We start from the raw sequence: 26,096 nt of genomic DNA, 5'->3' as shown, positions 1-26,096 counted from the left end.
CAAGGGCCACATCCCTTCGGGGGCCCTGTACCAGTTAAGGGGGGGCAGAGGCAAAAGGGACAGAGCAACAAGTGTAAATTTTATCTTTGTACAACTCACTAGTTCCCACACGTACCTCTCTATTCAAACAAGCAAGAATCACTATCAGAGTGCAAGGGCACATTTCAGCCAGGCAAAGACATTAAAGGCAGGTGCAAAGCAGGACTGTGGAAAGGTGTGGCCTAGGAAGAGGGGGTGTGGCTCCGGGAGAGTCTCCAGGGCCAGACAGAGAGAGACATGGAGGGCTATCTGTGGCCCTATGGTATACGCTAACCTGGTGTCCTCCAGATGTTTTGGATGACAAATCCCACCAGCCCCTGCCATGATCGCTTTAGGGACATAGGACGCTTCCCTACACCAGGTAAGTATTTGACCAGCTAGCCTAATATTGTCAGCTCTGCCTAGCAGTGGCCCTCCAGGGTCACAGGAAGGCTCTTTCCCATCACCTACTAGCCAATCCTTTTTAAGAAATGAAGATGCCAGGGATGGGATCAGGCACCTTCTGCGTATAAAGCCCGTGCTCTTCCCCTCGAGGAAGCCTCTCAGATGCCATCCAACCTGCCCTCTGGATTGTTTTGGGGAAATGATAAATCCTCAAGCAACTGTCTGAGAGCAGGAAATAACCCTCCTCTTCTCTTGCCAGGGCTACAGTCCTGACCATGCTTCCGTGAGGTTAATCCCCAGGGCCCACTGGGCCTTCGACTGGGCTCCAAGCACAAACCTTTGGAACCACGCAGGTTACAGTCCAAAAAAGCACAGGGTTGTATTCAGCCAAATCCTACTCAGTGTAGACCCATCAACATTAATGAACCTCAGTCAGTCGTGCCTATTAATATCAAGGGCTCTACTCTGAGCAGAGCCAGCACTGAATGCCACCCATTGGTGCTTAGGCAGCTACGGCCCATTCAGCTAAGGCAGACTCACTCAGAAGCAGGATCGCTCAGGGGGAAAACTAAAATCGCCAAAGAGCGCTCCTGAGGAGGGGTTTGCTTGACAGCCACCCTTGGTAGCTCTCTCTCTCTTTTTGGTCAGGAGAAAAATCCTCCAGACCAGCCTTTGCCAATGTGGCGCCCTCCAGATGCTTTGGACTTACAGTTCCAGCCAGCAGAGTTTCATTCCAAAACATCTGGGAGGGCACCAGGTTGGCAAAGGCAAGTCGAGACAACACACGGCTGAGCAAACTCGCTTCCAAACTCCCCGTCACGAAGTCGCCTGTCTCAAACCCATTCCCCCTCTCTCCTGCCTTTTGCCCCATCCCCAGGGCGCACGAATTTTCGCTGGGGCGGCGGCGGCACTTTCAACCGATCAGAGAATCCAGTTTCTTCTCCCTCCCCCCAAACAGGAATGGGGGGGAAGAGAGAATCATCAGAGGCTCGACTTCCCGGAGTATCCTCTACTCTTTTGGTTTTTTCTTTACCCGAGACGACTTCTGAAAAAGCTGGCAAAAAAGGTAGGAGGGAAGGAATCAACAGGTTTCCCCCTTGCCGTTCCCGGAGGCACCGCTGGGGCTGGCCCGCGGGAAGGAGAGGAAAAAGTGCGAGAGAGAGGGACAGAGAAGCCGCCCTCGATCGGTGCCTGGAACCAGAACGCAGCGACCCAATCCGCATCAGCCCCCCGGGGGCCAACTTCCTCCCCGCCGCGGCCGGTACTCACAGCTGGTTGATGGCGTTCTGGGAGATGACGGCGTCGTCGGAGAAGTAGGGGATCATCGTGCACGGGGGGCGGCGGCGGCGGCGGCGGCAGCAGAGAGGGCAGGCCGGGGCAGCGGATGGGGAGCTGCTGCTGCTGCCTCCGCCGCCGCCTTGCTGTCTCCGCCGGAGACCGCGCAGGGTCATAGGGGGCTGCCCGGAGCCGGCCGGAGAGCGCGGCGCATGGCCAAGGCGGGCAGCGCCACGGCGCACGCCGGGAGTGGAAGGGCAAGAGGCGAGGCGGAGGCTATAGGCGCTGGCTGGCAAAGCTGCTTGTGCTCCGGCGCCGGCAGCGGCTTCTGGTGTCCCCGGAGCGCCCGCCCTCCTTCCCTCCCCGCGGGCCGGACGCGTCGCGCAGTGCGCAAGAGCAAGTCGGCCCAACCTCGCCTCTTGGCCGGCCCCGAGGCGGGGCGGGGCTCAGCGGGGGTCTCTCGCCGGCCACGAGGAGCAGGAGACGCCGGGGGCGGGCACCTGGCCGAGCCCGAGAGGCCCGACAGCGGAGGCGGCTTTCCTCCCCTCGGCTCTTGAAGGCGACAAAAGGCCGCGGCGTCCTCGGGAGCAAAAGTGTCGCCCGACTCTAAGGGGCGCGGCTGGGGCGCCCCCCGGAAGGGCCTGCCCGGGGTAGCGAGGACAGAGTGATAGCCCTCCTGGATCAGACCCCCGCCCCCAAGAGTCCCTACCCCAACGCATCCGCTTCCCCGCAGTGGCCAACCGCATGCGTTTGGGAAGCCCACGAGCAGCGCTGGTATGCAGAGGCAGCAGATGGGCACCGCGGCTACTAGCCACGGGGAGGGGGGTAGTAGCCGCCGCCATGAATGAGTCTACCCCCCCCCGCTCAAAGCCGTCCAAGTGGCGGCCCCCGCTACATGCTGTGGGGAGCGCAATCCAGTCTAGGAGGATGATGATGCGCCATGTACGTTAAGCCCCCTCCCGGGTCAAAGGGCGGCGTTGCTTCACTGGCAGAGCCTCTGCTTGGCATACGAGAGGCGCTGCCTTCAACCCCCAAGGGCATCTCCAGGGAGGGCTGCGGATGTCCCGTCTGAAACCTTGGAGAGGCGCTGCCGGTCAGTGCAGACATCACGGAGCTAGATGGATCCATGGCCTGACCCGGCATAACGCGGCTTTCTAGGTTGGCTGCTCTGAATCTCCCACCATCCACTTTCATGGGATGACTCAGGTTTTTGGGGGGGAGGGGGGAGAGAACTTAATATCCCGCTACAAGCCAAGGTCACCCAGTGAAATTAACTAGCAGAGGCTTCAAAACAGGCAAAAAGGACTGATTTCTTCACACAGCTAGTTTACAGAACGCACTCCCCGAGAATGTGGCTTTAAAGGGGGATTAGGCAAATCCTTGAAGGAGGAGGAGTTGTAGTCTATAGGTGGCACAACACCTGTCGCGAGCCTCCATGTGTAAAAGCAGTCTACCTTCTGGTAAGTTTGTTAGCCTCCCTGTGGGTTTCTTAGAAGTGGCTGGCTGCTGCTGTAAGCAAGTCCCTGGGATAGCTGGACCTTGCTCTGTCTTGAGACAGCGGCACTCCTCTTACCTTATGAGGACAGCGGGACAGCTGAGGGCCTCCAGCACAGCCAGCAGGGCCGGCGGCCAGGGATAACGGATGAGTGCTGGAGTCCAACAACATCTGGAGGGCCACAGCTGTCCCCCAGCATGCCCCTGCTGCATGCAAGAGATGGAGAGAGGCCTTTATGTAGAAGAGGCACCTCCCCAAGAGAGAGGGGGTATGCCTCTTGGATCTTCCACCAGTGGCTGGACTCCCCCTTCCCAGCAGCCAGCATGGCCAGTGCTCACGGATGGCGAGAGCTGTAGTCCAGCAACATCTGGGGAGGGGCCCCACAGGCTCCGCTTCCACCTCCTATCAGCCCTGACCCATTGGCTGTGCTGGCCACTGAGAGTTAGGAGTCTAACATCAGAGGGACCACACAGGCACCCCCACCCTGCATTAAGGTATGGCCACAAAAACCAGCTGCACTCCTCTCGCTCTCTCCCCCCCCCCCAGCTTCTTAAACATCTAACTTCCAAGAAGAGTCTTCTGTGTCACAGGTGGGGAAAGGAAGAGCGTCCGTTTGTTTGCACAGCATCTGTTAGGACCCAAGGCAAAAAGGGAGGGCTGTGAGGAGGAGGAGGAGGAGGTCACCACAGTTGCGCTCAAGCCCTGTCAGAAGACTTGCAAGGCATTAGCCACTTGCACCTGATAGGCTCCTGCTGCAAAAAAAGGGAGGCGGTTGCCAAGGAGGGTGCATCGCTGAGAAAAAGCAGCTTGCCTGCTGGGTGGGTAGCTGAGAAAGTGGATGTGCGGGCCCTTCCTGGCTTTAATTCAGTCCCGGGGAAATCTTTGTGGCCCTCCAGCCGGGGAAAGGCTCAGTGACACAGAAGTATAATCTCCAGGTAGAGCACCCAGCCTGGAGCGCCACTGCCGGTCAGTGTGGCCAATACTGAACTAGATGTCCTGACTCAGTACCAGGCGGCTTCCTAGATTCCTGTGACTCCATCTCCCATGGTCAAGGATGACGATAGGAGTTGGGAGTCCAGCAACAGCGGAAGGGCCACAGATGGACCCCAGCCCTGCTCGAAGCAGCAGCAGCAGCATCCTCTGCCTCGTGCCAGAGATGGAGGAATGCCTCTTAAGTAGAAGAGGCATCCTGGCCTGGAAAAGGGGCAATGCCGCCTCTTAGATCAGGGATAGGGAACCTGTGGGACCCTCCCAGATGCTGTTGGACTCCAACTCCCAGCAGCCAGCATGGCCAGTGGTCAGGGATGATGGGATCCCACCAACATCCGAAAGGAAGGCCACGCAGGTCTGCCATGCTGCTTTAGTTCATAAGTGCTTGGGAATCAGTATATTAATAAGTCTTTATTAATATTAACGGAAGCGGTGCTGGCAAACTTGTGTGGCCTTCTGGATGCTGGTGGGCTCCCATCATCCCTGACCATTGGCCATGCTGGCTGCTGGGAGTCCAGCAACCTCTGGAGGGCGACACAGCCCCTCTACGTCTGCTTTAAACCAAACCCTGCACTCTGCCTAGCTGGTGATTTCCTTCCTGCCCAGCAAAGAGTCCTGAAAGATGATGTTTCCCTGCGCGCCAGCAATACCGGTCTGGTATTTTAAGAGGGTGCGACATTTCCTAGTTCCCAGCTTCATCTTTTCCAGCAGAGCCTGAGCCCAGGCCCAGCCCTCAAATCGTGTTCTCAGTGGTAGGCGGTAGGGCTAAGTGGCCAGAGACTGCCTTTAGGCATGGACAGAGTGTCCTTCCCTTACCACACAAGATGGGGGAGGGCAGCCAAGCAAGACTGAAATTCTGTCACTTTTTTTTACTTTAAGAAGTCAAGAACTGAATTTTCCAGCATGCTATGCCTCTCCTTGGTACCTCCCTGCCATGAAGAGAGAGCAAGCAGATGGTGGGACTGGCTAGCCCACTCCCCACATACACACTACACAACAAGATGGCAAAAGGTCATAGGAAACCAGGGAGGGGGAGAGAGCCAGCAGGCAAATTCTTGCTTTGGCTCAAACTTGCAGCTAGAAAAGATCACCTCTCCTGTTTCCCTCCCTTCCAAGGATAAATTGTGTGTGTTGTGGTGGTTTTCTTCTTCCCAATTTAACTATTTTATTTTCATTTGGAATTTGAGGAAGATCTCAAAATTTATTTATTTAAAAACCCCAATACACAAGAGATTTTTACTGAAATTACCCCACGTAATTTTTTTAGTAAACACCCTCCTCCCAACTTCTGGGGGGAAAAATCCAGACATCAGATGTGCCCCCTCATGTGTAAATATTTTATGGAAGTCAGTAATGGCTGCTAAGATGGCTATCACATCAAGCTGTCTTGGAAACTGGCCAGAGATCTGCTGTTTAGGAACGACAAGTGTAACAGCCGCCCTGCCTAACTCCCCAAAAGTGATATGAGACACATAGCCTACCAGCTACTTCCTAAGTCACCCACATTTTTTCCCTCTCACTATTAGGCTGTGCACAAATCAACAAACCAACAGATGCTTTTAAAATACTTTGCTGTCAGCGAGCACTTTAATATTTATTTATTTATTTATTAAACTTATATACCGCCCCATAGTCGAAGCTCTCTATTGAATATTGAAGGTTTTTAACCAGTAGTGCAAATGCGATTCTTTGGCAAGAGGACCGGGGCATTATCTGAGGACTGTCAAGTCCACTTTCCCTTTAAGAGGGGGCAACCTCTGCCTCCCCCCCCCCCAATCCCGAGGATGCTGCTGGACTCCCAACTCTCATCAGTTCCAGCAGACAAAATAACTAATGGTCAGAGACAATGGGAGCTGGGAGCCCAGCAACATCTGGAAGGTCGCAGGCTCTCCATCCCTGCTTTAAGGTAACTCAGATCTCAGCCCAACTATACTGCCAGGAAGGGGGGAAAAGCCAGTTTTGCCAGGCAGAAGTCCATCTGTGCAGCATCCCCCCAAATTACACAGCTTCCAGAGATAAGGGCAGAATGAACTATAGTTAATTGCAATTCTCTGCTGGGCTTTAAAAAAAACCCAGCCACTACGTAATGGCACACACTTCTCCATAACAATTAAATCAAAACCAGCACCTGCCACCTGCTCCGGCTAATTAACATTCTAGCCGATGCCTGCGAACAGCCCTGAAGACGTCGCACCCGATTTATTAAGATGCCATCCGGCCACTGGAACGAATACAGCTTCATATCTCCAGCCAACATTCACAATAGGTGAGCCTCTAACTCCGAGGCAAAAACCCAGCGCTGCGGTGACGCATCATCCCAGCGCAGGCACTTGCTCCAGACTGGGGTGGGCAAGCGGCCAGGTCTAGTTGCTGAGGCTGCCAGTTAAAGGATATATCGGCCATTGGGCTGGAAACGACCTTCTTCTCTGCCCAAGACCTCGCGGCTGGGCAGTTTTAGGCCAAGTGGTCTTACGGAAAAGGAGAAGGGGGGCTTTAATGAGTCCTGCGCACAGCTTCCGTTGTGAAGCACGCAAGTAATCCTTTTTTTCTCACTCAATCGCTGGCACCTCCAGGTAAGCCTGAGAGAGACTGCTTGTCTGAAGGCCTGGAGAGCTGCTGCCAGTCAGTGCAGACAATACTGAGCTAAGTGGACCAATGGTCTGACTCGGTACAAGGCAACTTTATATTTTGCTGTATTATTATTACTAATCCTCCTACATTTAGATCCCTCCTTTCCTCCAAGAAGCTTATACGTGGTTCTCCATTTTATCCTCACAACAAGCCTGTGGGGTAGGTTTGGCTGAGAGACAGTGGCTGGCCCAAGGTCCCTCGGTGAGCTTCATGACCAAGAAGAGATTTGAACCCTGGTCTCCCAGGTCCCAGCCCAGTATTCTAACCATTACACCAGACTGTTCCTATGAGAATGGCATCGATCACAAAGCCAACACAGCTCTGCCCCGGGTTCTGTCCCCAGTCACGCTAGAGTGTGACAGAATGTTGACCATGGACATTTAAGATCAGACCAACAAATATTTATTGCTGTTTCTGACTGGATATCAATTCCTGTTTTATATTTCATTTTTAAAAATTATTATTCCTGTCACACACCCATTTGGATAATATAAAAGCTGTTTTTGAAAGTTCAGCTATCTGTAGCGTGAGCAGAGTCCCCTGAATCCATCTTGCATTTGTATGGTCAAGTGAGGGAGTCTGCTAAGGAGCGATACTGGGGCCTCTATATAGACAGCCTAATTGGAAACGGTTAATTTGCCCAAAAGATGATTTTGGGCTTGGAGGTACAGTGCGGTGTTGTAGAATTTCAAGATTTTAAAGAAATTCCAGTCTTATTGCCTTGAATTTCATTTGCAAACTTTCCTCCAGAAAGTATAAGCAATGCTATTGAGGCCAATCCATTCTGAGTCTCACAAGCCATTAACCAGGCAGTGTGACATAGCAGTTAGAGTGTCAGACTGTGACCTGGGAGACCTGGGTTCAAATCCCTATTTGGCCATGAAGCTCACTGAGTGATCTTGGGCCTGCCGTTGTTCCTCAGCCTAACCTACCTCACAGGGCTGTTGGGAGGATAAAATTGGGAGGGGGAAGAACCATGTTTGTATGCCACTTTTGAGCTCCTTGGAGGAAAGGTGGGACATCAATGTAATAATTAAAATAAATTACAATACAGTTTTTTTCATATGGAGAGGGTGTAGCTCAGTGGGAGAGTACCCAATTCGGTCCTCTGACACCTCCAGGTAGGGCTGTGAGAGGCTCCTGCTGAAGACTCTGGAGACCCGCTGCCTGAGCTAAATCAGGACAGGGAACCATTTTTCAGCCTGGGGGCCGCATCCCCTCATAAGCAACCATCTGGGAGCCGCATGCCAACGGTAGGCAGGCCCAGAGGCAAAAGAAGGCACAGCAACAGACAGGACCCTCACCTTGGGCCCCCTCTCCATCCTTCACCCAGGCAAGCAAGAGGACACATGCCAGCCATGGGAAAGCAGTCACAAAGGGTGCACAGCAGGGCCAGGAAGGGGCGTAGCCTGGGGGGAGTCCTGAGGGCCGGGCAGAGAGTACTAGAGGGCCATGTTCGGTTTCCCATTCCTAACCTAGACGGCCTGACTCGGTATCAGGTGGCTTCCTACGTTCCGTATATATAAAGGAAGAGGGTCTAGCTTGGGTCCAGAGCTCCTGATTTGCATGAAGTAGGTTCCTGGTGCAATCCCTGCCCTCTCCAGGCAATATATATATATATCTGGGCCATGGATCATTCCTTTTTCTGTGCAAGCCCTGGAGAGCTGCTGCCACTCAGATGAGTAATGCTGGGTTGGACTGACAAACAGCCTGGTGTGGTGGAAGGGGCCACCTTGCCCTATAAATCCCTGCTCAGCGGCTCCACTCCTCAGACGGCACCACTGAGGGTTAGGCACAGATGTAAGGATGGGCCAATGGGTCAGCGTTAGTTTCTTGTCTTTCCCTTCTGCAGTTTAGTCTTCCACAGTGCAGTCTGCAAAGGTTCTCATGAAAATTCAACATTTTGCATTTTGGTGCAAGTTCCTCCTGATATGCACATCCAGTGTTGCCTGACAGACGCCCTTTTGCAAAACCATTTCCCATAATGCACTGTTGTATGTTATTTTCACTCATGGATACTTTGCATGCACATATTCCCTGAGTCTGTGCCTTTTTGTACACAGGACCTGGCTGGAGAGCTTCACTGCAGAAACCGGAGAGGTGCGAATTTTGCAGGACAGCTGCATTCCGCGTATCATTCTGGGAAGTGCGAATTAGGTAAGTTTGCCTTTACGTGCAAACTCCACTGAATTTCTCCACCATCCCTGTGAGCAGGAACTAGAAACTGGGCTTTTGGTTTTGCAAGCTCCAGCCCTCTGCTGGAAGTGTATTGCATCGTGACGTTTAGGCAGCTACTGGAAGCATTTTTGCTTAAGGAAGCTTTCCCTGAAGTGTGTGGCCCAGTCATTTTAGGGAATATTAACCGTACAATTGCAGAAATGTTTGTAATGCTTTTTTAGTTTACCAAGTCCATAATATTTTGTTGTCATTTTATCATATCTGGTTTTTACCTTATCGCCCACCACTTCGGAAGCTGCTGGGCTTGAAGCAGTTTAATAAATCTAAAACAAACAAGGTGAACCCCTACTGTTCCCAACTGCTGTTTCCCTAGCTGGAATGGCTCTGGGCATGTGCAAAGTGCATGCACTCTCCTTACGCCCAAGTAGTGAAAAATTAGCACCAGCGACTTGAGGAGGACGCAATCAATAGGACGCAACACGGTGCTGGAAAGATGGGTTTCTCAGAGATAGCCTGAATATTTTGAAGGGAATGTGTGTTGTCTTTTCTGCTTGAAGCAAGATGAGTTTCTGACTCGCCATTGCTCTTGGAGGGGGGCGCTAGTATAATTTCCTGGACAGCAGCAAGGTTGGAGGGGATCAGAAATGCTCACAGATGTCTTGTCCTGATAAGAGGCGCAGAAGGGAATGCAAATGAACAGAGATAAGTGGCCTTGCCAACTCAGAGATGGGGAAGGAATCCACTCCAAGGTACATTCTCCAACCAGAGGGGGGGAGCATACCATCTTTCTACACCACACAAGAGGATGGAGGAAATGGCCCCCCAGGTCCTCTTGCCCTCTGTCTGCCTTGGCTAATCATGAAACTAGACACAGACCAGAACTCTGAAGCATCCTGAGATTGTCAAAGTGGTTTAGTCTCTTCCCACCCCCAACTCAAGCAGGCCCCTTGCTTGGCATGCAAAATCCCCAGCAGCATCTCCAGGTAGGGCTGGGAAAGACCCCTTGCCTGAAGCCCTGGAGAGCTGCTGCCAGTCAGTGTAGACAACACTGGGCTAGATGGACCGAGGGTCTGACTCGGTATAAAGGCAGCTTCCTACGTTCACCCAGGGAGGGCCGTAGCTCAGTGCAAAGTCATTTAAATTGCACGCAGAAGGCCCCAGGTTCAATCCCTGGCCGGTCCAGGTAGGGCTGGGAAAGACCCCTTGCTTGGAACCCTGGAGAGCTGTTGCCAGTCAGTGTAGGCAATACTGAGCTAGATGGGCCAAAGGTCTGACTCTGCATAATAATAAATAATAAATTTAGTTGCCAGAAGCAAGGACAAGATGGGGCTCCTCCTCTACATCCAGAGGCCAGCCAGACCGGCAGCTGTCTTACTTCGATGCCAGCAAAAGGGTGGCATCTTCCACCACAGGGCTGTGAGCAGGGAGTTATCTTCTAGCAAGGGCGGTCAAGGTGCTGCCCTCTGGCTGTTGCTGGGCTCCTGACTCCCACCCTCCCTGGCCATTGGCCGTGTTGGCTGATGGGAGCTGGGAAATGTCAACGGTCAGATAACTTGGGAGGTGCCCAGAATGCCTTATGGGACACACACACACAGCGCTGTTTTCCCAGACCTCTCTCTGCTCCTGCCTGTTCCCCTCCTCGCACCCCCCCAACAGCATAAGATGTGCGAGTCAAGCTTTCATTCAGATTTACAGAACAAACTCTTTGACTCTGCAAAAAAAGAAAGATTAAAAAAACCCTCCGCAGTACTTTGCTTTTATCTTTCCAGCCCCCCCTTCTCTCTCTCCCCACCCCCACCCCTGCAGGATCGGAAGAGGAAATCCCAGGACAGAGGTCGGGCCCAGCAGTGGCGGCCAGTCATTTCCGTGGCAAGAAAGTATTTTAAATATGCCAGAATCGTTATCTCACAAGCGCACATGTCAAGATTCAGCCCAGCACATAATCTTGCAACGTAAACGGAGGTGGGGTAACAATACATGAATCTCTCCCCCCCCCCCGCCCAGATTGGGCAGCCACACCATCTTGTAAAACAGCACAAGCAGGGCAGACGTCCTGCCGTGCAACTTAGAGATAGGCAAATCTGTCCGTTTTCAGTTCTCATTTTTCTAGTCTTGAGTCTAGTTCTCCCTATTTTCACAGCAGTTTGAGAAGTTTTTTTTTTAAAAAAAAGTCTCCATGAAAATTCATCAATATATTAGTGTGAATTTCTCCTAATATATACAGGTTTTTTTAAAACACACACGTTTTTACATAGCAATTTCCCCTAATATATTGCATTTTTCTGTTATTTTCACGAATGCACGCAGTTTTATGCAGACCTTACACAAGCACATGCCTTTTTCGTAGACATTACTTGGACGGAAAACTGCACTGCAGAATTCGGAGAAATGGCTGCATTTTGGCTTGTGCATTGTTGCAGAAAGTATGAATTAGGCGAGTTCGCCTTTAATTGTGAACTGGACTGATTTTCTCCCTCTTCCCTCTCTGTATTTCATGTGAACGAATGACCACACACACACACACATATATTGTTTGTTCTTGTATGCCTTCAAGTCAGTTACAACTTATGGCAACCCTATGAATCTTTTTTGGATATATTCATAGGGTTTTCATGGTAAGAGGTATTCAGAGGTGGTTGACCAATTCCTTCCTCTAAGCCTACGGCAACTGGTATTCCCAGGCGGTCTCCCACCCAAGTACTAACCAGGCCTGACCCTGCTTAGCTTCCGAAATCAGAAAAGATCGGGCGTGTTCAGGGTATTATGGCCACACATATATAGGGGGGTCTTTGTCACAACAGCTGCTATAGCACAGTGAGGAGGAGAGCCTGGCTGGGAGTCCAGAGTCTGTGAATTCAAATTCCCGCTCGTATCTCCTGGGTGTCAAGGGCCAGCTAAAGATCACCCCTCAGTGAGTGGCTCAGGGGTGACGTGTCCTGCCACCTGTGCAGCCGTGGGCAAGCGGCATAGTCCCAAGGAGCCCAGTTGCCCCCCAGCTGGCAGTTGTGGACAAGGAAGGGGCTGGCTTGTGCAGCTGTGGCAAGCTGAGCAGGCCCTAGCCAGCTGGGGAGGACCAGCCTCAGAGGGACACAATGGTAAACCCCCTCTGAATACCACTTACCATGAAATCCCTATTCATAGGGTCACCATAAGTCGACTCGAAGGCAGTCCATTTCCATTTCCATTTATCACAACCCTGTTGCCCGGTCAGCACTGCAGAGTATAAATTCATTTAGACAATAATGGGCGAGATCACAGGTGGGAAGCTGAGGCCCTCCCGACGTTGTTGGGACTACATCACTCCTGACCACTGGCCATGCTGGCTGCTGGGAGCTGTACCCCAAAGACTTCTGGAGGGCCACAGGTTCCCCATCCCTGGTCTACAAAAACAAAACAGCAGAGAATCCAGAGTTAAAACAAACCCCTACAAACTCGGGGGGGGGGGAGGATAAAACCATAAGCTGGAGAATGAACCAAGGATTTTCTGCTGGGTTCCTCCAGGAAAGAGTCCCTGCCTGAAGCCCTGGAATGCCGCTGCCTGCCCATCAGCATAGACAGTACTGAGCTAGATGGGCCCAGTGGTCTCACTCCGCATAAGGCGAGTTCCCGAGTTTCTTGTTAAAACCAGCCCCTTTATTAGGAATCATGAGGACTGGAATCTTGCTTTATTTTTAGGGGCAGGGCTGTATGCCGAATGGCGGGGGAGCACTTCCTTTGTGTTCAGAAGGCCCCAGGTTCAACCCCCAACATCTCCAAGGTGTGTATGCTTCCTGTGTAGAGGACAACAGTGATCAAGAGCAGCCAAAATGTACAGAAATGCACAGACACGTACCTCCTGGGCTGGAACCGGCAGTCGTCCTCCCCGCTGTCCGCCTCCTGCATACACAAGAGGGGGAAAAAGGAAATTAAGATGCTTATTAAGAGGCAGTGTGGTGCAGCAGTTAGAGTGTCAGACTAGGATCTGGGGAAACCAGGGTTCAAATCCCTAGTCAGTCATGAAGCCCACTGGGTGGCCTTGACCCAGTCATCCTCTCTCTTTCAGTCTACCCTACCTCACAGGGTTGTTGTGAGGATAAAATCGAGAGGTGGGGAGGAAGAGAAATGCATATGCCACCTTGAACTGCTTGGAGAAAGAGGTGGGATACATATAATACATAAATAAATATTGTAGTTCTTTTAAAAACACATATTTTAAACATTTTCTGCCAACACTTCATCACAAGCAATCCCAGGGTGGAATACAGCAGTTTAAAGAATAATATCCATTAGTGTAATAATATTCAATGAGAAAAAACATCTAAGGGTTGTATCCAGCTACATTGTACTCAGAGTAAACCCACTGGAATGAATGGACCCAAATTAGTCATGTCCATTATTTTCAGTGGGGTTTACTCTGAGTAGGACTACCCGGGAAGCAACCTTATACTGAGTCAGGCCCTTGATCCATCTAGCTCAGTATTGTCTACACTGACTGGCAGCGGCTCTCCAGGGTTTCAGGCAGGGAGCTTTTCCCAGCTCTGCCTGAAGATGCTGCCAAGGGACTGAACCTTCTGCATGCAGAGCACCTGCTCTGCCACTGAGCCGTGGCCTTCCCTAGCACTGGACGCAACCCTAAAAGCAGCCTCTTAAACAGCAAAAACATTTCTCCTTCCTACCGAGCATTAACAGCAATTAAGCACATCTTACGAGGCATAACATTTCTCCGGTGAGGCTGCTTTTACAGACGCGCAGGAAGGAGCTAACGTTGATCACGCTGTAACATCACTGCAACGTGGGCTGCCCTCCCAGGCATCGCTGGACTACAACTCCCTGTTCCCGTGGCCCAAGTGCACGGTGGGCCACAGACGTCCCCACCCCACCCCCAATCCCTGCTGTAAAGACTCCGCTTCAGTCCTTGACATCCCGTTAAAGGGTCTGAGGTAGAAAGACTCGTCAAAACATCTGTCCCTCTGTCTTTTCATTCTTGATGCAGAGCACTCATACACGTCGTACGACCTGGGAGACCAGGGTTCGAATCCCCACAGCCGTGGAGCTCAGTGGGTGACCTTGGGCCCTAGCCAGCTGGGGAGGACCAGCCTCAGAGGGAGGCAATGGTAAACCCCCTCTGAATACCGCTTACCATGAAAACCCTATTCATAGGGTCGCCATAAGTCAGGATCTTGCTGCATTTAGCAAGAGGACATTATATTATTTTAGTTATATAGTCCCACCTGTGTGCCTGGCGCTTTATAAAAAGAGACCAAGCAAATGTTACCCCACAATTTCCTGGTCACAAAAAGTGTGTGTGTGTAGGGGGAGCAGGATTGTTGCACAAGAGCAGCCAATCATCTTTAATTGTTCCCAAGGAAGGGTTGTAGCTCAGTGGTAGAGTATCCTGCTTTGCATGCAGAAGGTCCCAGGTTCAGCCCCTGGCGGCATCTTCCGGTAGGGCTGGGAATGCCCCCTCCCTGAAACCCTGGGAGTCAGTGCAAAGGCAAAATTGAGCTAGATGGACTGACTCTGCTTAAGGCAGCTGCCTATGTTCCTATGTCAATTGTGCAACTGGTTTGTTGTTGCTGAATCCCATCCCAAAACGGTGATAGTCTAGAAGCACCCAAAGGTACCGTTTTCGTTGAGCCGTTTTTAAAAAAAACATGAAACGTTCTCCCTTCCTAGGGCTCACTCACATGGAAGAGATTTGATCAGCTGGATGAAAAAAAAAAAAAGGGCGAACTGTTTTGTATTCTCCTGCAAATGTTTTAATGCCACCTCCTGGCGACTTCCGGAAGAGTAAGGGTGGGAAAAAGGGACGCGCACGCATTCGTGAGGAAGCAATAGAAAACATGTCAGAGAAGGTCAGGAGCGCCGCACACCAGAAGACAAAGCCACGACATGCTGAAGCATCTTCTGTGCACAGTTGGCAAGGAACGGACTTCCGTTTTTCCTCCCTGAGCAGAGTCGAGTGCAAGAGTAGTTCTGTAGTGAAAGAAAATGCCTTCCATCCCAGACAGTGCTGAAACCAGGGTCGAGGATGCTTTGGCAGTCCGAGGGCCACATTCCCTCATGGGCAACTTTCTGAGGGCCACATGTTAGTAGCGGGCAGGGCCAGAGACAAAACAGTGTGTGTGTGTGGGGTGGGAACCGAGTGGGATTGTCAGCCTTGTACAGTAGAAGCCTGAGGTCTCTGCAGGCACCCACACTCATCCAGATGCCATTGGGCTCCAACCCCCATTATGCCTCCCCATTGGCCACGCTGAGTGGGGCTGATGGGAGTCCGCAGGTTCCCCATCCCTGCCTTAAGCTGTGCAGGGCTTTATTTAGAAATAAACAAACGAAAAGCCAACAGCTACCTTTCTTTCTGAGCTCAGTTCCAACTAACAGCCAACAAGGAGCAACGTGCTCCTAAGGGGCCTGCACCCGGTCAAATTCCAGCCACATGTTTGCACCAACTGCAGGTTATCCAAAGTTGACCCAGCCTTCCAGGCACCAGCTTGTGGATCTAACGTGCATTTCGCATGTTCCCAAAAGGCCAAGAACAGCCAGGCACATCTGGTGAGGGTTTCTCCCACACACACACACTCTAGCCCTCCCTCTCGCAAGGGAAAAGCAGTGAAGCACGTCCCAGATATAAAAAAAAACGCCATTCCCCCCCCCCCCCAAAAATTAGGGCAGCACTCCCTACTAGGCCTCACACTTGGCAGGGTAAGCGTCTTCCCCTCCGCCAGCCGCCAAGCCCCAGCTACCACAACGAGGTGTCAAAATGTTCCACCAGCTGAGCGCATGCCCAGTGGCACAAAGCATTCTGGGCTGCATGAGAGGCAGAAAAGGCAAGGCTTTTTCTTCCATCATCCCAAAAAGCGCAGAAGGGAAGGTATGACTCCCACTATGCTCACATCACTGGCCTTCCACTTTTAAGAACATAAGAACCCTTTAAGTGGATCAGGCCCCCTAGTCCAGCATCTTGTTCTCACAGCGGTCAATGATATGCCTCTCTGGAAACTCACAGATACCCCACTGGGAGCGTGCAGGTAGGGCCTAAGTGCAGCAATGTGACTCCCAGCAACTGGTACTCGGGGACGTACCTCTTTCAACACCAGAGGTAGAACGTAGCCCTTTCCTCGCTGAATTGGTCCGATCTTCCTCTAAAGCCATCCAAGCTGGTAGCCAAATACAGGTGGGCTGAGAGAATAGGGGTTTGCTTAAGATTGTAGCAGAAGCAAGATTATCTGGAAATTGTACGGGTTGCCATTTATTGATTTTAAAAGTTTTGTGAACTGCTTTGCGATTTGTAACTTTTATAAGTGAAAAGCAACATACAAGCTTTTTAAATAAATGAAAGGTTGGACCTGGGGCCAGCTCATCCCAGCCCAAAACTGCCTGTCCAAAAGCACCTCCAACTGCCCCTTTCCCAGATGCAAATGAAGAGATTTACACTCTTAAATTTTTGATTTCATTGCCTGCCATATGGGGCGGATGGGAGCCAGGGTCCAAACAGCTGGAGGGCACCAGGTTGGCAAAGGCCGCTTTACTGCACTCCTACAAATTTGTTTTAAATTTGAACACATCCCAATCTTTATCTTCAAAAGGAGGGTTAAGACACAATGACTTTTTAAAATATGGGGTTGTCTTCAACTAAGTCCTAACCTGGGTAGACCTTCTGAAATTACTGAACCTAAGCTAGCCATGTCTATTAACATTGTTATGTGCCTTCAAGCTGATTATGACTTATGGCGACCCTATGAATCAGTGACCTCCAAGAGCATCTGTCATGAACCACCCAACTTTAATGGGTCTATTCTGAGTAGGCCTAGCGTTGAACCTACTTGCCCATCCTTGAATCCTTTTAAAGACACAAACGTCTGGATCAACCAACAGCACATGGAGGAGGACACAGCCCCCCGCGCAAGTCATGTCGAGAGGCTGTCGGAGTCCAGCATGCCTCTCTCAGTCAACCCAGGAATGTGGATCTCATCATTTCTGCCTTGGACCAAGCAAGCAGCAGCACGAGCAGGACGTTGCAACAAACCCTCCAGCCAGAGAAAGGAGCAACCAGGAGAGGCCAAAGAAAAATTACGGGAGTATGCAGAGCATTTTAATTATCTGGGTCCTACACGCTCTCAAAATGCAGGCATGGCCAGGAAGGACTCTCTATCACACACACATCACCAGAGATAGGCATCAGCTACAGGAGAGGTCATGGAAAGATAAGGCAGAGCGCTCCATTTTCCCACGCAAAGCCCCGAGGAACGGAGATATTTGGAAACTTGACCATTTCAGGTCAGGAAGAAGTAGCTGAAGAGCCCTGGCTCACTGGCAGAGCATCTGCTTTGTGCGCAGGAGGAGGAGCTCCCCGGTTCAACCTCCAGTGGCATCTCCAGGTAGGGCTGGGAGAGACTTTCTGTCGGAAACCCTGGAGAGCTGCTGCCAGTCAGAGCAGGCAATTCTGAGCCAATTGGGCCAATAGTCTGACTCAGTAATGAGGCAATTTCCTTAGCGTCTTAATCAGCTTTTTGGGAGGGAGGTGGGGGGCTCGTGCATCTTTTTTTAAAAAAATATATGGTTTTGCTTTCAAGTAAACAGAGAAACAAACAAACAGTGGTGGAGCCCCTGCGTTGCATGCAGAAGGCTCCAGGTTCAACCCCCGGCAGCAGGAACGAAGGTCAGGACACAAAAGTGCCTACAAAATCCAGAATGGAATCAGAACGAGACCTGCTCTCTAGTCCAGGCCTCCGCAGTGCTCCATGGGGACATGCACATCTTCAGATGGAGCGCATACTGCATGGAAGCTTCTGCGGGGTGTGTGTGGGAAACATCTTTCCCTTGGAATTTCCTTGGGACTCGTCCCAGTCTGTATAATTCACAGACCGTGCAGGAAACAGCAGCCGATGTGATCCAACAACTCCCCAGCCATAGCCACAGTGTGCAATTTTAGGGTATGCCTCTAGAGGGAAGCAGACACAAGGCGGAGGACAGAGGTGGCTCCAGATGGTTGCTGGGGGTCCACAGAGGACTGAAAGGCTCTCTCGCTGGTCTGGGCTGGTTTTAGTGACCAGAGAGAGCAAGTATAGCAGGGAAATGAATCCCTCTCACCTATTTTCCTGTTCAGTGGGTATGGGGCATTAAAGTAGATGCCCTTGATTTTAAAACAAAAGTCAGAGGAACATAGCAAGCTGCCTTTTATACCAAGTCAGACCATGGGTCCATCTAGCTCAGTGTTGTCTGCATTGACTGGCAGCAACTATCCAGAGTTTCAGGCAGAAGGTCTTCCCCAGCCCCACCTGGAGATGTCATGGGGGATTTAGTCTGGAGCCTTTTGCAAAGATGCAGCTCTACTGTTGAGGTATGACCCTTTCCCTAAAAAGGGGGGGTATTTGCTACCCACTGCTCCCCAATTGAAAAAGGTAGTGCTGCCTAACAGGCAATGCCAACCATTAAACGGCCACAGTCACCCCTGCTGAAAAAGAGCCACTTAGAAAGCAGTGCTCACGTCAAATTCATGCTCGCCAGGACAATACCAAAAGAAAAATAAGGGAGGGACGAAAAAGGATTTGAAACAAAAAATAAACTTTTTTTTTTAATGTGGAAAGTAGATACTTTGGCTAGTGATTACACGGGATGTCTAGGAAACCACCGGGTTGACTGGAAGCCTTCAGGAGGTCCTCACCTCTGGATGTAAAACATAAACCGCCATGCCCCCCCCCCTTGAGTTCACGCCCTAGCCACAGAGCCAGCCCATGAGAAGGGCAGCCAAGGGACCGAGCTAAGCCCAGACTCACTCCCTGCCAGGCCAAAGAAACTGCAGAAAGGTCACCCAAGTGTCTTGAGAGCATGTCATGGAATCCACAGCTGGACCGTTTGTGCTGGTGTGTGTAAGGCAGCCTTTTGCTAAGCGGGTGCCTTCCAGATGTTTTGGACTACAACTCCCATCAGCCCCAGCCAGCGCAGTGTTCTCTCAGCTTGGGCATAAAATACATTGCACAGGCCTTGACTCAGTGGCAGAGCCCCTGCTTTGCATGCAGAAGGTTCCGTCCCCGACAGCATCTCCAGGCAGGGCTGGGAAAAGAGTCCTGCCTGGAATCCAGAGAGCTGCTGCCAGTCAGTGTAGACAGTCCTGAGCTAGGTGGGCCAATGATCTGACGACAGGGTAGGGCAGCTTCCTATGTCCCTAAACATGCAGGCGCCTGGCTAGCCTCACTAGGCTCTGTTCAGACCATCTTTTGAAGTTTTACGCAAGAGAATGACAAGCTGCATCTCAGAATTAGGACAGCATATGTAAGCCTGCACCAAAGCAGCATTTAGCACCTTGATGTCTAACAAAGTGGCAGAGGGATCCAGGCCAGGGGTTAGGAACTGGTGTCTCTCCAGGTGTTGCTGGATGACAACATACGGCCAGTGGTTCAGAGGATGACTGGCGTTGTAACATGGGGGGCACCAGGTTCTAGTCCCCCACCCCTGGGCTAGGTGCATGATTTGATGATCCCTCCCCATTGGCAGTTTCACACGAGTTCAACCACCAGTCCACTACATCTGCGCACCAATTTGCAATTTTTTAATTTTTTAATTTAAAACTGCTTGAAACTCAGCATTGAAATCCCTCTGCTAGCAGACTCCTCCTGATTCCAAAAAAGAAGTCGTCATTCTCCAATGAAGGAATTTCAAAGGGGTGAGTCCAGGGTGAAGGGAACTTGTTTTATTAAAACTTAAAGAGATTTGATTCCACACATCAGGGGCATGAAGGGGGATGAGGGTTTCGTGCCCTGTTACATGAATTAATTAGCTTAACAATTGTATTGCTAAACCTTATTCTCTCTCAGAATGCAAATTCACAAACATATTTTGGTGCTTTCTTTCGAGCTGAAAACGGCATCAGGGCATTTGGGAGTTGGGACACTCTAAAGCTGGTGGAAAACCAAGCCCTGCATATAGTTCCAGGAGGTAGGAAGGTCAGTTTGCAATGGAATTTGCAAAGATCAAATTCCTCAAGCATGCCTATTACATATTGAGAGAGAAAGAGAGAGAGAGAGAGAGAGAGAGAGAGAGAGATTGCCAACAATGAGCAGGGTGTCAAATGCCAATTCAGTTCAATGAACATCCACAGCAGCAGCTAAGGGAGTGACTGACAGCACCAGCCTAGTGTCATTAATGCCTGGAGTTATGGGAGAAGAAACCCTCATCCCGATTCATGCCCTAAGCGGATAGAATCAAATCTTTTGATAAGCATAAATGTATTCTATTTTTATTTATTTATTAATTAAATTTATATCCCGCCCTTCCTCCTAGTAGGAGCCCCGGGCATAGATTCACAATGGACTCTCCCTCCTTGAAATTCCTCTGATGGAGAACGGCAACTTCCTTTCTGGCTGGGTGCTTTGCCTCTTTTGATAGTCTGCAGAGAAACCAAGCAACTGCGGATGCTCAATAAGTAGCACTATGCCCAAGCCGACCTAACCCTCCCCCCCACTGACATACTTTATTAACACCCTATATAGGTCACAAATGTCTTTTTTTAAAAAGCAACAGCTGGCATCACTCGTTGACTGCCAACACACTCTTTGTGATTCTTTTGCGCCATAAATTAGCACATTCAGGTCAATGATGCAGGGTCCTGCCTGTCGCAGAATTGTAACAGAGAAGACTACTCTGCGGATAGGGCCATGTTTTCCTAATGCAGGGACTGCGCTGACTTTTGTGTGTGTTTTAAAATCCCATTGGGACTGAAAAGTTTGAAACAACAGAAGAAGCTTTTATGACCTTAATGACTTCTCTCTCTCTCACACACACACTGTAAATTCCAGGAAGCAGGACCCTGTTTAGGAAGTGAAACATGAAGACAATCCTTCCTAAACCCACTTCCCTGGGAGTAAGCCCCATTGAATTAAAAAAGGGCTTACTTCCAAGTAGACAGGGGTAGGAGGACTGCGCTGCAAGGGCACCTGCAGACTGACAGCATTTTGCGGAAGGGGGTCAAGCACATGCTGGGAGAGTTAGGCTTCCTCAGCAAAAGTGCAACAAATCTACTTTCCAAAAAAGAAAAATGCATTTAAAAATGCAAAACAGACAAATAATGAACGGGAAGACAGACCAGTAGTCTGACTCCGAACAAGGCACCTTTCTCTGTTTTGATGACGTTTTGGGGAACTGATGGTAAAGTGCCCAATTCCATCAGGTATGGGATTTTGGGAGGGGGGGGAAGGACTTACATTGCAACATTTTACCTGTGGGGTGTAGAAGCCAACAAACCTTAAGAGGTGTGAGAACGCCACGTGTTGTTATTCTAGTGGTTAAAATCTCACCCAGTCCAACCCCCGGTGCTTCTAACGGTGTAATTAAAGGGAGCAAATTACTACCTAGCTCTGCTGGGTTAACAAAGAGAGGCAGGTATCCAAGCAACGGCAGGGTACAGAACGGTCTAGATGTATTTGCAGAGAGCCGAAGGTATTTAAAGAAAGGAGAGAGAGAGAGAAAGGAATATGTTCAGAGAGCCCAACCTCTTCTTGATTGAACCAGGTACCCGGGCGAGCAAGGAGGTGGCAATCAAACAAGAGGCTATCTACACAGCCTGACAACAGGCTTTTTATTTGCATGGCAACAGCCAGGGGCTAGCTTCATGGCCCTTGAAAGCACATCAAAATGACCAGCCCGTAATGTATCGATGGGAGGAGCCCATTGAGGATTTTGCCACATGCCTCACACTCCGGATCATGACCCGTGGGTAGTCCTAGCCTTGCTAAATGAACCACACAAGGGAGATGCAGGCAAGGATGCAGATAAGAGCACACCCATCTTGAAGGAAAGGGGCCGGAGCCCAGTAAGAGAACACCTGCTTTGCACGCAGAAGTTCCCCAGGTTCAGTCCTTGGTGGCATCTCCAGAGAGAGACCTCCACCCCAAACCCGGAGAGCCTTTGCTGCCAGTCAGTGCAGAACATGTGTGGGGAGCCCTTTTTGGCAAGAGGGCCGCATTCTTTTCTGGGCAACCTTCTGGGGGCCGGTTGCCACTGGTGGGTGGGGCCAGAGGCAAAAGCGGGCAGAGCAATTAATGTAAATTTCCTTTCTCTGTCCTCCACTCAGGCAAGCACTGTCAAGAGTTCAAGGACACATTTCCAGACAGGCAAAAACAGTTTGAGAGTGAGGGAGGGCCTGTGATGGGTGTGGCCTGGGGAGAGTTCCAGGGGCCAAACAGAGAGGCCTGGAGGGCCACATCTGGCCCCCAGGCCTGAGGTTCCCCACCCCTGGTGTAGAGAATGCTGAGCTGGATAGACTGATGGCCTGACTCGGTATAAGGAAGCTTCCTATGTTATGCCATTATTACTGCACCAGCAACATACAAAGGCCAGGTAAAGAGCTTATGATCCAGCCCAGACAGCGGAGGAAAATAACAGTGGGAGGGAGGAGGAATGGTGCTGCAGAGAGATGCTTGGCAAAGTGTTTCTCTCCAACCACATCTAAAGCAGAACAATTTATTATTTCCTCTGCAGAAGCCACATTTTTCTACGAAGCTCTTGCTTAACCCTTCCGGCCGTCGTCCTCAATTGCATCCGAGCCTTACACCAGCATTTCTCGAACTTTGATAGGGATGTGCGGCCTCATCTTTCTTCCCCACCTACCTCACCTGAGCTATTTTAACATTTATCCATAAGCATCCACAGAAAGGCTGCAAGACTGACCAGCGGAAGCGCTTGAAATAATCCAACAACCCCACCCCCACAGCTGCTTAAAGCCATTCAGCCTCCCCAGTGGCTTCTCTCCCCACAGGATTCAGTATCTTTTTCTTCCGTGGGGGAAAAGCATTGGGAGGGGAGGGGGGAGATTGTGAGTGACACACACAGTCACAAGGGAAGAGGGGTTATTTTTCCCACCCCAACATATCATATCCTGACTTTTTCTTTAAAAAAAACACCAAGAGCCAGAGGAAAGACCCACACAACCATGTTTCATGCCTAGCCTTTCCCAGAACTAAACTTGCGAGGTGCGCTTTATATTCTTTTACACTCCAAAAGTGAACTCTCCCTCCTTTTGGGGGAGGGGAGCTCAAAATAAGAGGAAGAATGGTCTGCTTCAAGTGAAGCCAACTGCTTTCCTTTTCTGCATGTGCCTGAAAGAAGAAAGCCCAGGGCACCGACTCACACAGAGGAGCAATGAGCACCTTCTTCTGAAGGGCTGCAAATCTCCCATCCCTCTGCACTAGGAGTGAATGAGCCAGTCCCACAACCAGAGATCTTCCTTCCTTTTTTTTTTTTTTGCTTCTTATGCTATAAGCCACCAGGTGTATCAACGGCACTAAAGTTAAATAGTTTCATGGCAAGGACAGTTATGTGAGTGCAGGAGAGGCAGATCGGCGACCCACAGGCTGCCTTGGCAGAACCAGTTTAGATTCTAGCAAAGGGGCCACCTGATCAGAGTTGCAATCATTTAAGAACATAAGAAGAGCCTGCTGGATCAGGCCAGTGGCCCATCTAGTCCAGCATCCTGTTCTCACAGTGGCCAACCAGGTGCCTGGGGGAAGCCCGCAAGCAGGACCCGAGTGCAAGAACACTCTCCCCTCCTGAGGCTTCCGGCAACTGGTTTTCAGAAGCATGCTGCCTCTGACTAGGGTGGCACAGCACAGCCATCACGGCTAGTAGCCATTGATAGCCCTGTCCTCCATGAATTTGTCTAATCTTCTTTTAAAGCCGTCCAAGCTGGTGGCCATTACTGCATCTTATGGAAGCAAATTTGCTGAGTCTTTACTGTGCGCTGAGTAAAGAAGCACTTCCTTTTGTCTGTCCTGAATCTTCCAACATTCAGCTTCTTTGAATGTCCACGAGTTCTAGTATTATGAGAGAGGGAGAAGAACTTTTCTCTATCCACTTTCTCAATGCCATGCATAATTTTATACACTTCTATCATGTCTCCTCTGACCCGCCTTTTCTCTAAACTAAAAAGCCCCAAATGCTGCAACCTTTCCTCTTAAGGGAGTCGCTCCATCCCCTTGATCATTCTGGTTGCCCTCTTCTGAACCTTTTCCAACTTTATAATATCGTTTTAGAGATGAGGCGACCAGAACTGTACACAGTATTCTTTGAGAACTCTTGGGTGGATGCCATCCGCGCCTGGTGATTTGTCAGTCCATTTGTCAGATTTGTCAGATTTGTCAGTCCATTAAGCCTAGAACTTCCTCTCTCGTTACCACTATTTGTCTCGTTCCTCAGAATCCCTTCCTGCAAATGTTAGTTCAGGTTCAGGGATCTGCCCTATATCTTCCACTGTGAAGACAGATGCAAAGAATTCATTGAGCTTCTCTGCAATCTCCTTATCGTTCTTTAGTACACCTTTGACTCCCTTATCATCCAAGGGTGCAATCACCTCCCTAGATGGTCTCCTGCTTTGAATGTATTTATAGAATTTTTTGTTGTTGGTTTTTATGTTCTTAGCAATGTGCTCCTCAAATTCTTTTTTAGCATCCCTTATTGTCTTCTTGCATTTCTTTTGCCAGAGTTTGTGTTCTTTTTTATTTTCTTCATTTAGTTGTCCCATCGAAGTAATGCTTCATACGACATTATTCGTCCTCTAGGATGCACACCTTAATGTGTGAGGGGAGTTGAGAGTGTTGAAGAAGCTGAGAGCAATGCCGTCAGGAGTCTAGAGCAAGAGGCTAGGCTCCTAGCAGGGGCACCCAAGGCGGAATGGTCAAAGCTGAGACACCAGACTAAGATGCATTCAGACTCAGAGGAAGGCAGCAGTAAACCACCTCTGAATACCTCTTACCAAGAAAACCCTATGAACAGAGTATCCAAAATGCAACATGAGATAGTGCTGGAAGATGAGACCCTCCCGCAAGGTCAGAAGGCACTCACGGAACTACTGGGGGAGAACAACGGACAAGTATGAGTAGCGCTGTGAGTAATGTCGCAGCTGGGTCAAAGCCAAAAGGAAGCCCAGAGGCTGATGCGCACAGATGCGAAAGGAGAGTCCGGAGTTGTACGACACACACAATAGGAACATGGAATATGAGAAGCATGAACCAGGGAAAGTTAGAAATTGTCAAGCAAGAAATGGAACGTATCAACATTACAATACTTGGTGTGAGTGAATTAAAATGGACAGGAATGGGACATTTTCAATCAGGCAACTACAAAATATTTTATGCAGGAAATGATAATAATAAATAAAATAATAATAATACATTTTATTTTTCAGCCACCTATCTGTCCGGGTTAGGGACACTCTAGGCGACGAACAACAGAATAAAAGCAATACATATACATCAACATAATCAAATTTTAAGCTAAAAAACCATCCGTTAATTCAATTATAACATAAATTAATCTGTCCCAATCTTGTAGGCCTGCCTGAACAGCCGGGTCTTCAAGGCTCGGCGATAGCTGGACAGGGAGGGAGCATGTCTGAGATCGAAAGGGAGGGAGTTCCAGAGGGTGGGGGCCACAACAGAGAAGGCCCTCTCTCTGGTCCGTACCAGCCTAGCTGTTCTCACCGGTGGGACCGAGAGAAGGTCTTGCGAGGCTGATCTCGTCAGGCGGCACAATCGGTGATTCTGGAGGCGTTCCTTCAGATAGACTGGGCCGAAACCGTAGAGGGTTTTAAAGGTCAACACCAACACCTTGAATTGGGCCCGGTAGACAACTGGTAACCAGTGAAGATCTAATAACACTGGGGTGATATGCTCCCAGCGACGGCTATGCGTAATCAAGCGTGCCGCCGCATTCTGTACCAGCTGTAATTTCCGGACCGTTTTCAAGGGTAACCCCACGTAGAGCGCATTGCAGTAGTCTAGGCGAGAGGAGACCAGGGCATGTATCACCTGAGGGAGCAGATGAACAGGAAGATAGGGACGCAGTCTCCGTATCAGATGTAATTGATACCAAGCTGCCCGGCTCACTGCTGTAATCTGAGCCTCCATGGACAGCTGGGAGTCAAGTATGACCCCAAGACTGCGGACCTGGTCCTTCAGGGGTAAACTTACCCCATCAAGCATCAGGTCAGTAATTCCTAATTTCCTTTTATCTCCCACAAGTAATACCTCAGTCTTGTCGGGGTTCAGCTTCAGCCTATTCTCTCCCATCCATCCACTTACGGATTCTAGGCACTTGGACATGGTGTTCACAGCCAACTCCAGTGAGGACTTGA

The 26,096-nt window shown here is 50.3% G+C and overlaps 2 protein-coding genes and 1 pseudogene across 4 annotated transcripts in view; 1 reads left to right on the top strand and 2 right to left on the bottom strand.

The window, feature by feature from the left end:
• SSH2 (slingshot protein phosphatase 2) overlaps positions 1-26,096 on the bottom strand; it is a 124,138-nt gene that overhangs the window by 69,037 nt on the left and 29,005 nt on the right. Inside the window, exon 2 of the mRNA XM_061605339.1 lies at positions 12,825-12,868. Coding sequence (XP_061461323.1) covers positions 12,825-12,868 — 44 coding nt within the window. The remainder of the gene's footprint in view (positions 1-12,824; positions 12,869-26,096) is intronic.
• On the top strand, positions 209-24,548 carry LOC133374420 (uncharacterized). Of its 3 annotated transcripts, XM_061605337.1 has the most exons (6): positions 209-400; positions 1,301-1,489; positions 8,878-8,971; positions 10,799-10,954; positions 12,668-12,749; positions 14,648-15,645. In XM_061605337.1, the coding sequence occupies exons 1-6, from the start codon at positions 328-330 to the stop codon at positions 14,732-14,734; spliced, it is 681 nt and encodes a 226-aa protein (XP_061461321.1). In that variant the 5' UTR covers positions 209-327; the 3' UTR covers positions 14,735-15,645. The 3 variants fall into 3 exon arrangements, 2 of the variants coding, with proteins under 2 accessions (XP_061461321.1, XP_061461322.1); XM_061605338.1 differs by lacking the exons at positions 12,668-12,749; positions 14,648-15,645 and adding an exon at positions 24,477-24,548 and having other exon boundaries at positions 211-400; XR_009759889.1 differs by lacking the exons at positions 209-400; positions 1,301-1,489; positions 12,668-12,749; positions 14,648-15,645 and adding exons at positions 1,526-1,736; positions 6,309-6,449 and having other exon boundaries at positions 10,762-11,125.
• Positions 11,649-11,767, bottom strand: LOC133374551 (5S ribosomal RNA; annotated as a pseudogene).

Source organism: Rhineura floridana, chromosome 21 (genome assembly GCF_030035675.1).
Source record: "Rhineura floridana isolate rRhiFlo1 chromosome 21, rRhiFlo1.hap2, whole genome shotgun sequence".
Taxonomy (NCBI): Eukaryota; Metazoa; Chordata; class Lepidosauria; order Squamata; family Rhineuridae; genus Rhineura; species Rhineura floridana.
This window is presented reverse-complemented; position numbering and strand designations above follow the sequence as displayed.